This window comes from Cryptomeria japonica, unplaced genomic scaffold (assembly GCF_030272615.1).
Source record: "Cryptomeria japonica unplaced genomic scaffold, Sugi_1.0 HiC_scaffold_332, whole genome shotgun sequence".
In the NCBI taxonomy this organism is placed as follows: Eukaryota; Viridiplantae; Streptophyta; class Pinopsida; order Cupressales; family Cupressaceae; genus Cryptomeria; species Cryptomeria japonica.
The window spans coordinates 12,894-29,976 of NW_026729154.1; the positions used below are offsets into that span (position 1 = coordinate 12,894).

The 17,083-nt window shown below is 34.6% G+C and overlaps 1 protein-coding gene across 1 annotated transcript; it reads right to left on the reverse strand.

Annotated features, from left to right (window-relative positions):
- Positions 1-906: 906 nt before the first annotated feature.
- On the reverse strand, positions 907-3,172 carry LOC131030711 (laccase-4-like). The gene is made up of 6 exons (XM_059215889.1): positions 3,062-3,172; positions 2,805-2,956; positions 2,454-2,698; positions 2,223-2,351; positions 1,146-2,117; positions 907-1,040 (listed from the first exon to the last, which is right to left on the reverse strand). Exons 1-6 carry the CDS (start codon positions 3,167-3,169, stop codon positions 907-909), a joined length of 1,740 nt encoding a protein of 579 aa, XP_059071872.1. The 5' UTR covers positions 3,170-3,172.
- Positions 3,173-17,083: the final 13,911 nt, after the last annotated feature.

Below are 17,083 nucleotides of genomic sequence, written 5' to 3' on the forward strand. Positions count from 1 at the left end.
ATTATTGAGAAAATATATTTTTTCACAATGAATTGAATAATTTCCATATATTTCATATTTAGTATTGAAGATATGAGTCATCATTAATCACATCAAATATGTTGATGCAAATCTAGATAGATTCTATGCATAGAAGGAGGAGAAGTGGTATTATAATTGAGATTAAATAAAACAAAGACAGATCTTTCATTTACATATCTATAAGTATGCCTTAATCCAATTATTTAATTAAATTTAACTTTTTATAATGCACTTAAAAACTAATTCAGAAAAGTGCTAGTCCTAGTACAAAATGAGGTAGTATCAGATAACAATCTGACAGAAATCATGAGAAAAAGGTTACAAACGATAGATATCAATGTGTTTTTAAAAGTTTCTTATAAATCTTACTATATTTCAAAATAGACTAAATTGTCAATAACAAAATTGTAATTTTTCTAATGATTCATTATACATTTTTTCTTATTTATTAATTGACTATTTAGATGTTGAAAAATGAAGATAATATTTAAGATTAAATTATCTGTCACAGAACAACATTATTTTCAATTAAGTATTCGAATGAAGAAATATACTGCTGAAAATCTCAACCATATAAAACAACAATAAATAAGTATATTATAAGGAAATGTGAATCTTACTGTTAGAAATTCTCTGCAAAACTTGTAATTTTAATTCTACCTTCGCACTTTCACTTTTGAAAGGTCCATGTGGAGATGTCTCTGTCATAGTAATTCAACCAAGGTCTCATCACTGATATATTCCAAAGCATACTTATTGATACACAAATATACTGATATGTTTCTCTTTATCGATCGTTTGCAAACTACTTTGGACCAGCACACGATTGGATGCAGTCAGATTTTAGGAAGCACAAATTGAATAGTCTAATTGAAGGATGAATGATCAACAGGGGGGAAGATCTTTGGGAGGAGGAAGAAGAGATTGAGATCTGCCACCATTTCCATTTAAAACAACCCACGCCATCTTCAATCCCCAGCTGGTATGCAGCTCGAGATGACAATGCATGAACCACACTCCTGCAAAAAACATACATACAATCGGATATATGTTTATACGAAAGAAGCACAAATCTTTGAACCAGATGAGCGATTGAAGCTAACATTACGTAATGATATTAATACCTGGATTATCAGCTAGGAATCTGAGAGCCACCCAACCTCCACTGGGAACTCCAACTGTGTTTCTCTCCGGAGGATCCACCAGATTAAAGTTAGATGGGTCAGTGCTTGCATTGTAGTTTCCCATACCCTGACCCACTATGAAGAAGTTGAAGCCGTGCAGATGCAGAGGATGGCTCTCGAAGGTCGCAATGCTGGTGTCCTGCAGAACTAGCTGTACGCTAGTGTTAAAGGGAAGCACTTCGACTCTGGTGTCGTTGAGGGTCTGTGTGTTGTTAGGCGGCGTGCCGGTGTAGTTGAAAGGAAATGGCGGATTGTCAGGGAAAGTGGTATTGTAAACTCCATTGGACTGATTAAAGTAGTATGCTTGAAGAAGAGCGGTGGTGGGAAGAATGAAGGATATGTTGTTAATGGAGGCTGCAAATTTGGTACCGTTGGGGCCTTGACATGTCTGTCCTTGGGGACACGGATTTAGCCCCAACCCGACTGTGAATAGGAACTGTTTATCCATCTTCTGAGGGACAGCTGCTGCAGGAAATTTCGGATTGCCCAAGCTTCTCATCTTTTGGCTAAAATTGGCGGCAAAGGAGGTATCGTTGGGGGCTGGAAGCGTCGGTTTCATCATAGGAAGAGAGGATGAGGATGAATTAACTGCTGTCGCATTGGAAGTTACATACTCTAAAATTCCAGCACTGGTTGAGTTATCAAAAGCTGCTGTTCCCGTAGCGAATGGGCCTGCTAACATGAGGAATGTGGCATTGGGTGGCTGAGACATAGCTGTCAAGAGGACGTTGGTAGTCTGACCGGGAGTGATGAGAATAACATTGGTTTGAAAAGGCTTGACATACACAGCATCCGCTTCTACCACAGTCAATGTGTGGTTGGCTATTGCGAAAAACAGGTCACTATTGAGTGCAGCATTAACTATACGCAGTAGGTAAGTTTTCCCAGGGTTCACTTTGAGCCTGAATGTATCTGCATTACACAACACAGGAAACCTTTGTTACATTTACATTTAAACAAATGAACAATAGCGACCAGTCTAGTTATGTTTCATCCATTTTAATACCCCGCCCTCACCGTTGGTAGAGCAGTTATACATAAGTCCAGGGAGCCCGTTGATGGTATATGCATCTGACACATTAGCTTGCGCACCACTTTGCATTGCTTGATTGATAACAGTCTCAGTGTCTGCATTCCACCACTCCCCTGCAATTTGCAACACATTATCAACAGCAGTATTTTCATTGTAAATTTAGGACTATGTACGTACAATGGCAACACATTATCAACGAGTACTGAAGGGCATACCGAAAACAATAGGCACTTCCTGGTGTGGGCGAGGGAATGGGTAAGAAGCATTCTTCTTGGGATAGATGATAATGGGCCCATGTATGCTTGCTCGCAACCATGAGATGTGGGCATGCCACCACAGTGTTCCTCTCTGCCTTTTGACAATAAACTTGTACACATAACTTTGCCCGGTTTGAATTGGACACTGAGTGACATAAGCAGGACCATCCGCCCATCCAGATCTAAGCTGCCGAATTCCATGCCTGAGCGATTCATAGGAATTCATTAGGTGCACCCACTAAAGGGACATCAGCATATAATATTATTTTTATTAAGTAAATAACTGAGTAGCGGGAGCAGAAGAGATACCAATGTATGCTAATATTGTTTTTAACATTATTTGTTACTTTGATAACCACGCGATCTCCTTCTCGAGCAACTACTGGAGGCCCCGGATATTGCCCGTTGACAGTCAAGAGAGCTTTCGTGGTGCAAAGACGAGTCACATTCGTCATTTGGATCTGTGGATATTTAGAACAAAGAATCAATCACGGCTATCTGTAAAAATTTAATACTTTCCTAAACAATAAAACATTCAACTCATTCCATAGAATTATATAACCCACAGTGAAATTGTAGCGCCGTGTGATCACAGCATGTTTCGCTGAAACAAATTGAATAGTGAACCACAATGCCAAAAGTGGCAGCACGAGGCGGCCATAAAATGTCTGCATTGCTAGAATCGTACAATACTTCCTCTTTCAGAGTCTGATCACAACTTAAACAGGCTAAAATGCCAAATTGTTTCTGAACTGAGATGTGAAAATCTGTTTCTTTGTGTTTGTATATATAGATACACGAATTAAATCAGCTGTTGTTGGGTAGGTTGGTAGGCAATACTGATATTTTAACACGAGTATAAATCGACATGAACAAGTATTGTTAGCGACTGTATTAATCTATTTCATTTTCTTGACTTTTAATGATTCACATGTACTCTTCGTCGTTTTTGTTTGTTATGGAGATAAGGTGGGGCTTTCTATCCGGAGTGGCAACCAAGTAAACGATTCGCCCGATGAATACACCATCTTTTCCATTGTCATTAAAATCCATGAAATGTAAACCTATTTTGGTATACCAACCACTGCTCATATTTTTGTTATTGGGAATTTTTGAGTTACTGGGTTCACATCCGTTCGTTCCAGACTGGTCTAAGCCTCCACTCCCGGTCTTCGAAGCAACATCGTTTACCCATGCGGGACTACGAAACTTTAACTCCTTTTAGCTTCTAGGATCACATGAAATGATTGCATGATTAGAATTTCAGTAAACATAAATCAAACGAGACCACTCCTAAAAACACTCTGATGTTTTCTCAATCTTCATTTATGATTGTCATATCTACATGATGCCAATCAACTTCAAGCATCCGATCTTGCTCATGGATGTGACGATATAGCTCCTATATATATTTTTAGCTCATTGTTAATCACACACCACACCCTAATTTCCCAATGGAAATTACTGAGCCCCGTTTTGGAGGTTGGTCTAATCCTCATTCATTTGAATTAGGTCCTATATTTGTGCATGTGTGGTCCCTTCATTGGAAAACCATAGTTATGTTAATAAGTGATTTGAGAGTGTTTGTTTTCGCATATAGATTTCCCTTGTGTTTCTCCCATGCCTGCGACATTCAGTCTAACCTCCTCACCCAAAGTTATGATTCCTAGGCTACCTTCTACGTTAGTAATTTGAATACACATGTAATTAGTGTTTATATGTCACAAATTAAATTTACTATAATGTTCAATGTTCATGTTTGTGGGTGTGCCATGAGGTCTTGTTTTGTGAGTAACAAGTCAGAATCAGGGCCAAGTGGCTAAATAAATTGGTTTGCAATCGATTTCATTCTCCTCATTTTTCACATATTAGTCGATCTAGTTGTGATCAATGTTAATCATAATATACATTCAAAGCCCTTATCCTAACCCATCTCATGTTCTAGTGAGATAGGGATTTAATAAATAAAAAATGATAATTGAAAAAGATTCTAGTGTATTATATGTTGTCACACAACCAGTGTTTCTTTTGTATCAATACATGTGGCTAGAGCAGATGATTAAAAATGCAATTATAATACTTCTATGAGTCTTGACATAAAATAATGGAGATATACAACTACAAAAATGTGCATTATTAAATCTTTACTATACTAATATAAAGTGCATCCATTCATTTACAATTTATATGTTCAATTCTCTATAACACTAAAAAAAATTACTATACCTTAGAATTGGTTTAGTGACCAATTATTTAAATGAACTACTAGTTCATATAGATATATCATTAGATCTATCATTTATTAGCGTTTAGCAACTCTTGGGAGACTTGGTACTAGGAAATTGTTAAATATTCAAGGAAAATTGTGATGTCCCACTCACAATTAACTATTATTTAACAGTCACATTCAAAAAATTGTGAAAAACGTTTTAGTAATTTCATTCATCACTCCTATAGGTCTAGCATGAAATGAAGTGAGGAAACCTAGAAAATATATTGCAAATAGAATCTAGATATTGTCTTAAGTTTATCATGATCTATGATAGTAACCACAAAAATAATTAGGGAAAAAAAACCCATTTCATTCATTTTTACTTCTTAAATATACGTCATTTTGGCTAAAATATATACCTTTGTGGCACTTGCAAAATTAAATTTGGTGATTGTAGGGGCTTATCAACCACTAATGGAATCACGAGCATTGCAAAAGGATAGGCGACATTTATTAGAGATATTTAGCATGCTATTATTCATTATATCTCTTTCTATAATTAAAATAATTATTTTAGCTACGCTTACTTGATATGTTAGATCTTTTTTCCTATTATGAACCATGTCATATTGTTGGCACAATAGTGAGCTTTTGAAATATGGACCACACTTTTGAATGGTTTGAAAACTCATACACCTTGTAATTCTTTTGCCTATGCATCTTTATTTGATTTTAAATGGTGATTCAAAGTGTTTCAAAGCCTACATGAAATCGATAATACCTATTCACATCATCTTCAGTTTAGAGCATTTCCCCTCACAGAATCATGTTGAGGATTTATAAGGTTCTTAAACCTTCATATTGTCCAAAACCAATACTTGCTTTTTTCTCTCTTTCATGTCAAATATTTTGTAAACATTTTAACTTGATGCATGAGACACTTCTTCATTGTTTGTGTTTGCATATTGAGAGTATTGAGGTAAACATCCCTTAAAGTAGGTGGATGGACGAAATCCTGACAAGTTGATAAGCATATAGGAAAGTTAAACTCCTAGAAGGAAGCATGGGGACCGAGGGAATCTTAAAAGTCCAACTTTAAAAGTTATTAAAAGGGCCTTTGAATATTTTAGAGGATTGAGGAAGGTATGAAGGGAAGGCCAAGTCTAAAGGTTGAAGAAATAGACTTAGAAAATGTTCAGAGGACAAGGGATTAGGATATCAATTTTAACAGGTAAATGGTATTTGGGATGGGAATGTCCAATGGTCCAACTTGAAAGACTCAATTTTTTTTAAAGGTGATGTATTAGGAGGTTAGGATTGACGAGAAAGATGTGACATAAACTGAAACTTTGAAACTATATGAATTTGGCAAACATAGAAAACATCGAGGAAATCAAGTAGAGAGCTCTCATACTTAAATTTTATGGAAATTTGATATTTTTTAATATATGAGGGGATTAAAAATAACTACAATAAGTTATAAATCATAAATTAATACCCACATAGATGTTTCTTAGATTGATTACAAGTAATGGGTCAAATAGGGTTAAACATACAAAAGGGAGGGGACTCAAGAAGTATTGTGGGATCACCCGTGAAGAGGGACAAGAACAAGAAGAGGAACAAGACACAAAAGGAAAGGAACGACAAAAATCTAAGTAAAATTAGAAGAAGAAGGTCAATGAGAAGGAGAAGGAAAAGTAGAAGAAAGGCAATAAGAAGAGGAAAAATTACATGAAATTAAAATATCTAATACAAATATAGTGTGGTATTAATAGTAGGTCAAATAAGAGTATATCACAGAAGATAACATAAAACATTTTGAAGAATAAGTATCTGATCATTATACCTATTTCATTATTACAATATATTACCCTTTTACATGAATATTGTGACAAAATATGTAGCTTGATAATTCTTCTTGCCAAAGAGCTTCCTTATTTTTGGCGCTAAATTTTTTTTTGATTTTATGGTACTTGAATATTCATGTCAAACACTATATTTTTTTGTTGGGCACTGGGGTCACCATTCGTATTTTCCTTGTTGACCTTGGTGGCCTCTACAATATCCCTTTTTAAAGTAATTAATGCATTTAATACACTGCATGAGTTCTATGAACACAAATTTCTAAGTTAGTTTAGTGCACTTGTTCCCTTGAGTTGAGTAGTCCTACAAAGTGGGGGAAAAATTTAGTGTCGTAAACTACACCTAGTGCATTAATGACACTTATGCAATAGGCTCGGTGTGTTTATAATAAAAAATAATAATCAAGATACTATCATTCCAGCATCATGGATTTTAAAGATGAAGCATTAGCAACCCCTAATCCAAATGTGGGATTGATTTGGTCAAATGGGAGAGTGGTGAGCATACATGTATGTAGCGCACAAACGTCCCGAAATGATTTTAGATTTAAATTGGATATATTCTACATCGAGCCTCTTTTGATGCATGTCCCTTCTTTTGGGCACATTCAAAATGGCTATTCCCACTCATTTTGAGCAGAAAAACTCTTCTTTCTCTTTCATTTTGCAACATTCACACTCTCGGATATCTATCTCTCACACTAGTAATAAAACTCTACCAAAATCTGCACTCATGAAAATAAAAAACAATTATTATCTTGCTTACAATCGTGCCATTATTTCAAGAGAGGGGTCTTTCCTATGTAATGTTTTCCTTTCTCTCTTATCTCTTGTATGTATTTTTTTTCAATATAACATCATGTCACTAGTCTCTAAATGTATTTATTATCTATTTGAATTAATCAAATTAACATTTTATCTCAAATAATAGTGGGTTTCCTCCATTAAGAAGAGTTTGTTTCTATTGCACAATCTAATCTTTTATTTTATCCAATCTATGTATCTAGTTGTCTATGGAGGTATAAACATAGAAACAGGGGTTTGAATAAGGCAAACCCCTATACAACCCCAACATGTTGCCCTATATGAGTGTGTGTTGGTGATGAATAGTTTCATAGTGCATGAGATTCTTTTTGGTGTGACTTTTGGTGCTTTTCTATTTTTTGTTTCTACATATGACACCGCAATGTGTAGATGTCCCTCTGGCACATTGGTATCCAAGGCTAAGGCTTCACCAGTTCATGGGTAAAGTATGCATTTATAGAGATTTCTTTTTCTATAATCAAAATATTTTGACTATTTGATATTCCTTTCTTATGTAGTATTTTATGTTTATAGACATAGTTTAGTTTGTTTCCTTTCTTCCATATCAATCTTCTTGGCTCACGAGAGTGAAAATTAAGTGATGTATCGAAGGTTGGTTTCCTACACAAGATATTTTCATCTCAACGGTAGTAAATACTCTCCTCTACACTCTCTTTTTTAAACATGATAAATATCTAAGAGCATTTGAAGAAGATTCCGAAGTACAATGGAGGCTTCATACATTCAATAAATTCCTTAATCTAGCAATTCCTTTTCATTTAAACCTCCTTCAAAATTTGAAGGATTAAATTGTAGCTTCAAATTAATCCAGGTGATGGCCTTGATGAATATCTCCTCTCTTTGATCAAGCCTGAGTTGATTCACATTATCTCCCCCTTCAACAGTATACTCTTTGACATTTTCATTGACGTCCTCTATATGGGCTCCTCTTCTCTGAGACATCTCCAATGTGTCCATTTTCCATATTAAACCTCTAACTATGTCTGTAATATCGAGCTCAAAGCCTCTTTGTCTTCTTCCTCTTCAACCCTTGTTTCTATATGTCATATTGGCTACCTATAGGTCTTCTTCTTGACACAAATGAACTTCCTCTAATCCTACTTGATGCATGCCAACTTACTAAACAGAATTTCAAATTGGGTATGGTTTATTATTAAGGAAAAAATGGTTTTGAAGGGATCTGAAAACCCTAAGTACAAAGAGCTGCAAATAGAAAACACATAGCCAAACAACAACACAAAAATTACCTAGAATACAGAACCCTAAAATAGTAGGCCAACAAAAGAAAATATAAAACCTAACACAAATTCTTCAGGGCTTTAGCAAACTCAACTTTCATTTGTTCCATATTTTGGGTAATGTTCATCAGATCTTGCAATTCTATGTTTGCTTTAGCTCCCTAGCGTTCTTGAGATGTCCATGGGTTTGAGATGATGGACCTACACTATCATCCTTATTCTAGTTACTCTTCTCGACTAGGTTGATATTAATTGAAATGTTGCCCCCAAACTTCAAAGCCTACATAGTCTACCACTGATTCACAAAAGTTTTATCCCCTTCTACATTGCTGTGAATGGTTTTAAGGCTCATGCTAATAGATTAGTGAGGTTATAATTAATTCTCTTCATCTTGGCTTCAATAGCCCAAGTCTACCTTCATAGTCTTCAAGTGAGCAACATATTTGGTCATGTTTTCTAAGATAGAGAGCATTTTGTCTTTTTCCTCATAAGAGATCACATTGTCAACAGGATCCCTAAACGAATATCGACCATCACCTTGCTCCAAAATAACCACTTTTCTTTTAATGGATTGGATGTTGATATTAACTTGATTGATTTCTAAAAAAGGCTCTTAGGAAATCCTAAACTAGTCTACTATGGCATCCCTATTAATACCCAAAAAATAGCTAGATTCCCAGGGTCACTTCCAAGGAAAGGGGACTATTTTTAAAGATCCCTAGGAAAGGGAGGATTATTAATTCTCTCTTGATTAGCATAATTAAAAGATCAAGGGGAAGGGGAACTCCCAAGAAGCCTTCTCCTCCACCCATCACATTCTCCCTTTCGCCCAAAAAATTCTCCCCTTCCAAATTTTGGTTCTTGTCAACCTCCTCAGCATCTAACTCCTCATCAAGTCATCTAGGAGAATCATGCATGTAAAATTATTTAATTTAACAAATCTTTCTTTTTATACTGAATTTAATGAGATTCTCTTTTTCTTCTCCTCTGACACATTATTCTTGTTTTACTTTGAGGAAGTTTCATCCTTTGTTTGCTAGTCCTCATCCTCTGAATCATCATCACATTCCCCTATATTTCTCTACATACCCTCCTTTGACACCTATTCACCGAGTGCAAAGGGGGATAACCTTGATATTTTCACTTAGAGGAAAATGGGAGGGCATTGAATTGTTCCATAATTAGAAGGATCGAGCCCTCATGAAGATTAGGGTTTCTTTGCTTCTTATTATGTTCTTTAATATTGGCTTCCAAGGATGATAAGAGATAGAATGGAAACAAACGAAGAACTTATTTCTAAAGTGTTTAAGCCGAGAAAAATGACCACCATAGATTTTGGTAAACCACCCATCTAAGGTAAAATATTGTATAAGGACCTTAGCCACACCCACCCAAAGGGGTTTAAGGGTGTCTACTTGGTAAGAAATGTTTGAATTGTTGACAAGATTCAACCCCTCTCCATATTTTAGAAAGGTTTTCACCATGGACTCAGAAGATTTTGCCCTTGAAATTGTTTGTTCCTTCCATAGGCAGCCCAATAAGCTCCACAATCAACTCCTTTGTGAAATCTGAGCTTTTATTGTCATTTCAAAAAAATAAAGTGCATCCATTATCTACCAAAAATCTTTGTTACCTTTGGATCAAAGCCATGAGGATTCTCTAAAAAGGGTGTAACCCCACATTAAGTAAAAATCCACAAATTTTTCTCTTTTATGTGCATTTCGTCAGAGGAAATGCGCTCCTATTGATGTCTCTCCTCCTATTATGGATCCCACATATAAAATAAAAAAGAAATGCCTACCCCAACAACAGTCATAATCAAAGCCCTAAAAACCCCACCATGAATGTCATCAGAGGAAATGGACTCCTATTGATGTATGTCCCCCGCCATGATGGAGCCCACACATAAAATAACAAAGAAATGCCTACCCCACAATTGACCACCCAACAACATAGTCTCAATTGAAGCCCTTAAAAGCGCTATTTGAAATAAGGAAATCTAAAAACCAAGAAACTGGGTACTAATATCACCCACAATCCAACTGGAAATAGTTAGCTAGTGAGCACCAAGGGGGAAAAATACCTAACTATCATCATTAAAACATATCAAATAATGAAGAAAGGATAGGTTGAAAAATATAATCACCCACATAGACAAAAACAAGTTAACCAAGGTGGTTAATATTGTTAAATATCCAGGCAACTGAGAGGGGCTTGAATTAGTTGAAAAACATAAATCAATTTCATGTAACCCTTTTGCACATCTGGAGTAACCAATAGAATTAATTAAGATAGATATAGCATGAAAACATAAACATACAACAAATCACACAATGAACACTAGATATGATGTGGAAAACCCAGAAAGCGAAAAATCACAGAGAATGTTAGTTCTCAATATAAAATATTGGTTTAGGTGACACCAGTTAAGGTAATTTTTACAAAGGGTTTCTCATTGTTAGAATACTCACTTCAAGAGGGCTCATTGCCCAGAAAAAAGGTCGACTACTGAAGAAACAAAAAATGAAAAGAAAGAATCCACCATTGAATCTCAATCTGAAACACCAGACTACTTCTGGTAGCTCAGTACCAATGCACTCTCACATATTGCCAAAAATCAGATCTTTCCTTTCCAATATCGCATTCAATAGAAATGCGACACTTTTTCTATATAAATTCATTTAGATCTTTCTTTTATATAAATACATATATACATGTATATATGTATATATATATACATGTATATATGTATATACATGTATATATATACATGTATATACATGTATATATATACATGTATATACATGTATATATATACATGTATATATATCTACATATATACATGTATACATATATACATGTATATATATATATGTATATATGTATATATATATATATATATGTATCTATACATGTATATATACATGTATACATGTATACATATATCTATACATGTATATATACATTTACACATGTATATATGTATACATGTATACATGTATATATACATGTATAGATACATATATATATATGTATGTATATATATGTATATCTATGTATATATATATACATATATATGTATATATATACATATATATGTATATATATACATATATATGTATATATATACATATATATACATATATATATTGTCTCAGGGAAACATAATCTTCTAAATCGGCCAAGAGAGAGTTCTAAAATAGGTCAACACTAAACCTTATTGTGGTGGGAAGGAATCAGAAGTAAACCATACCACAATGGAGAACAATTGTCAGATCAAAATGTTACATCCATTATAAATTTTGGACCCGAAACATGACTTACACTACACCAAAGCTGCTACACAACCTCAAATTCTAGACTTAATCCAGACCCAAAAATCATTGCCCAATACAATGAAAATAAGAATGGAATCAAGATACACATGAATACAATTAATCAACACCATATCTAATAGACAAAAATATCTAGATTGACAGATCAACTCAATTAACCCATGTTGAAACATAACTTCCAGAGTACCAAAGGTTTCAGGAGTTCATCTTTTGGATCACCAACACCAAGGACATCAAAAATGTTGATTTCACATCCATCTGATAAACCTTGAAATCCTTATAAGCTACAAAAGCCAAAAGCATCCTAATTTCCTCCATCCGAGCAACCAGGCCATATGTCTCGTCAAAATTAATCTCTTCAATCAAAGTGTAACCTTTACAAACCAATATTTCTTTATTTCTCATAACATTTCCAGCTTCATTGAGCTTGTTCTAGAATACCCACTTTGTTCCAATCACATTCTTATATGTCATTTTATTAACTAGTTCCCATGTTGAATTATTCTCAATTGTGTCCAACTCTTCTATCATTACCTTCATCCAATTCTGATAATTGCAAGCTTCTTCTGTTGTTTTCAATTCAATCTCTAAAAGTTAACATAACAAAACTTGTTCTTGAGCTGCTTTGCTTCTTGTGATAATTCCTTTGTTTGTATCTCTGAAAAAACGGTCCACTAAATGATTCTTCTAAACATATCTCAATGTCTTAGATGTAGAAGTTGAAGCTTCCTAATCTTTCTTTTCTTCTTCTCCTTCTTCGATCTTCTCTCCACTTTTTCTGTCGGTCGATTCATCAGACTCATAACCTACCAATTTGTCAGACTCTTTAGAAATGTATTCATCAACCTTCGCATTTTCACTTTCAACAATCTTGTTTAGCCTTATATTACAACGCTGATATGCTTTCCTCTTTGTTGAATATCCTAGGAATATGCCTTCATCTTCTCTATTGTCAAATTTTCCAAGATTATCTTCATCTCTCCGGATGTAGCAGTTTCTTCCAAATACCTTAAAATATTTCACTGTCGACTTTCTACCATGTCATAGCTCATAAGATGTATTTCCATGTATTTTCTTATATAAAATTACGTTAGGATTGTAGACTATAGTATGAAATGCTTCTCTCCAGTAGACTTCTCTGTTGATCACTATTTTGGTTGCATCTTGAATTATTTGGTTCATCCTTTCCACTACACCATTCTGTTGCAGTGTTCTAGGGGAAGATGACTATTTTCTAATACCATGTCTCTCACAAAAGTTGTTGAACTCTTCCGAATTAAATTCTCCTCCTCTATTAGACCTCAAACACTTAATTTTTCTATCAACTTCATTTTCAACTTGAGCCTTAAATATCTTGAATTTCTCTAATGCTTCTAGCTTCTCTCTCAAAAATGCAAACCATGAAATTCTAGAATAATCATCAATCAACAACATGAAATGCTTCTCACCTTGTATACTTCTTGTTTTGGTCGGACCGCATAGTTTTGTGTGCACTAAATTCAACAACCTAGTGGACAAGTGCTCTAAATTATTTTGTATTTTCCTTTCATCTACTTCAAAGTTTACATTCTCTACAAATTTTGTTGGTTTGGTCGAACTCGGTAAATCTCTCACTACACTTGATGAGCTAATCTTCACCAAGTTGTCAAAATTGATATGACATGTCCTTTGGTGCCAGAGTCAGATATCATTGATCTAAGATAACAAACAATTGTTTGCATCTCCTTCCAAGAAATACATGTTCCACCAATCTTTTTCCCTGCTACAATAACAATTTCAGATTCTTTCTAGATCTCACAACCATCATCTTGAAAAACAATGTTGTAACCATTTTCACACATTTGTCCAACACTCAAAATATTAAGATGAAAACCATTAACATAGTAAACATTATCAGTATTGTTCTTTCCATCAAAAGAAATAGAACCAATCCCACAATTTGTGTTGTTTGATCATCTCTGAACCTAACAAAACTACCATCGTACTTTTCAAGTTTCACAAACTTACTTTAGTCATGAGTCATATGATTTCAGCATCCACTATAAATCAATCATTCATTTCTATCTCTTCTAACATGTACAACAGTAGCAACCACCTTAGGAATATCAATCTTTGTTACATCTCTTTTTACCAAAACAAGCAATCACCATCTTCATAATTTAAATCATCATCTAAAATACCAACATCATCTTTGACATAATAGGCTCTCTTATTAAATTTTCCTTTACCTTCTCTAGACCTTTGTCTTGAACCTTTTCCCGAACATCTAGTAGCAATGTGACCAATCTTTTCACATCTAAAGCATTTAAAAGGTAACATACCTTTGTATTTGTCGGTGTCTCTCTTCAGTTTTCTCACAAAGCTTGCTTTCGTCTCATCTAAAATTTCATCTTCTGGATCTTCGTTAGATGCTTTGAAGGTAGACTCGATCTTAGCTTTGTGTTTTCCAAGCTTACCTCTCTCAAATCCTAATAGAGTACCATAAGGCTTCACTCTTGTAAATTTCTTCCGATCATAGGTTTCTTCATTAGTCAAGATCTTATCATTGTAGCTTTCTGGTAGGGACATTAGAATCTTCTCAATTATGTATTCATCCAACAAGCTGACACCAAGTTCTCTGATTTCATTTACCGCACTATCAACCTTATAAAAATCGGTTGTTATATCTTCTCCTTCTTCCATTTTCAAGTTCTCATATCTGTGATTAGTTTTTATCTTCTTTGATAATTTAACTCTGTCACTTCCTTCATAGATATCTCTCAACTTTTTCCAAACCTCATGAGTAGTATTCAATGAAATAATCATTGTCAATTCAATCTTTGATAAAGCACTAAACATAGCATACCGTGCCTTTTCATTCACTTCATAAGCTTGAACCTTATCTAGAGTACTAAGACCATTTTCCGATTGAATATACTAAGTTTCCACTGCTTTCCAAGTGTTGTATCCCAAAGAGATCAGGTAGCCTCTAATCTTTAATTTCCAAAAACTATATTCGGATCCTTCAAAAATAGGAATAGTCAATTTATGTGCCATTGGATCAAGATCTACCTCAAGCAGATAAGCTCTTCTCCAAGTAACCAAATCTCTGATACCAATAGTTGAATATCCGAGCAACTGATAGGGGGAATGAATTAGATGAAAAAATTAAATCAATTTCTTCTAACCCTTTTGCATATCTATAGTGACCAATAAAATTATTTAAGAAAAATATAGCATGAACATATAAACATACAATAGATCACACAATGAACACCAGATATAACGTGGAAAACCCAAGAAGGGAAAAACCATAGAGAATGTTAGTTCTCAATATAAAACACGGGTTAAGGTGACACGGGTTAAGGTGATTTTTACAAAGGGTGGCTCACTGCTAGGATCCTCACTATGAGAGAGAACACTACCCAGAAAAAGGCTCACTATCGAAGAAATAAAGGAATAATTTAGAAAAGAAAGAATCCACCACTGAATCTCAATCTGCAAGACTGGACTGCTTCTGATACCTCAATACCAATGCACTCTCACCCATTTCCAACTATCAGATCTTTCCTTTTCAATCTCGCATATCTTCAATAATAATACCATATTTTTTTATATAAATTCATTCAAATCTTCCTCATATATATATATATATATATATATATATATATATATATATTATCTCCAAGAAACATAATCTTCTTAGTTGGCCAAGAGTGAGATCTAAAATAGGTCAACGCTAAACATTCTTATGGTGGGAAGGAATGAGAATTAGATGATACCACAATGAACAATAATGATCATATCAACATGTTACATCCATTACAAATTCCAGAACCAAATCATGGCTCATACGCTACACCAAACCTCGAATTCTGGACTTAATCTATCTCCAAAAATCATTGCCCAGTAAAAAAAAAGAATGGAATCAAGATACACATGAATACAATGAATCAACACCATATCCAATAGATAAAACTATCCAGATTGCCATCAACTCAATTAACCCATGCTAAAACACAACTTTTATAGCACCAAACGTTCCAAGAACACATCAACTGGATCACCAACACCAAGGACATCAATGACAACCATTATGTTGACTTTGAAATGACAACCAGTGATAATCATCATCATCACATTTGCAACGAATATCAAGTTTCATATTGTCCTCAATGTTAGGGGGAAGAGGGTCAATCCCATTCCAATAAAATCCTTGTCTTTGGAATGCACCAATATTTTCAAAAGCATCCGCAAGAGAATTACCTTCCCTAAAAATATCATAAATATACAAACTATCAAAATCCTTGATAATGTTTAACACAACCTTCACCAAATATTTAATGGAACAACTTGAAGTATGTAATAAGTTTAAACAATTAATTATGTTGAGTGAATCATCCTCAATCTAAACCTTCCAAGAACCAAGATCAAGAGCTAACTTGAAGGAATTAAAAATAGATGAGGCTTCAGCCAGGTGGTTGGACTTGATTCCCAAAGGGAGTGCCATTTGCAAAAGGAGCCTGCCATAATCATCACTCAGCACACCCCACAACTAGTTGGCCCAGGATTCCCCTTAGCTGCCCCGTCAAAATTAACCTTCACCGAATCAAAAAATGGAGTAGACCATTTAACATTAGTTCTAGAGGTTTTAACATTTCCCAAAGTTCTAGAAATATCAAAATTTGAACCCCAATTAATAGGAGACTACTGATCTGAAGCATTAATATATATAGGAGGCAAGCCAAGATTAACATCCTTAAGTACAATCTAGAAATTATCCTTTACAACTGTACGAATCCTCTAAAACACCACCTTAAAAGGGAGAAGTACATCCCTAAAGACACAGTTGTTTCTCTTGTTTTCAGATCTACATAGACACATGAGGCATAATCAAAGACCAAAGTAAATTCAAAGATAGATTAAGAGAAGGAGGGGACCAGTGAGACCACATCTCCCCGACAGAGGAAAGGAAGACCCAATTAAAATTCTAGGTGGCCAAGATAAGAGACCAAAATTATCTGGTAAAACAACACTCCATAAAATGATAATTGACACTCTCTATTTATGCAAATAACAAAGAAGGCATTTATTAACAGGAAAAATACCATGCTTACAAAGGTTATCCAAAGTA

Bases quoted from the DNA above. Each gene is read 5' to 3' on its own strand.
- LOC131030711 (XM_059215889.1), bottom strand. From the start codon at position 3,169: ATGCAGACATTTTATGGCCGCCTCGTGCTGCCACTTTTGGCATTGTGG. The intron at 2,699-2,804 runs GTATCTCTTCTG...TGAATCGCTCAG, and splicing joins AACAATATTAGCATACATTG to GCATGGAATTCGGCAGCTTA. The intron at 1,041-1,145 runs GTATTAATATCA...TGTTTTTTGCAG, and splicing joins ATTCCTAGCTGATAATCCAG to GAGTGTGGTTCATGCATTGT.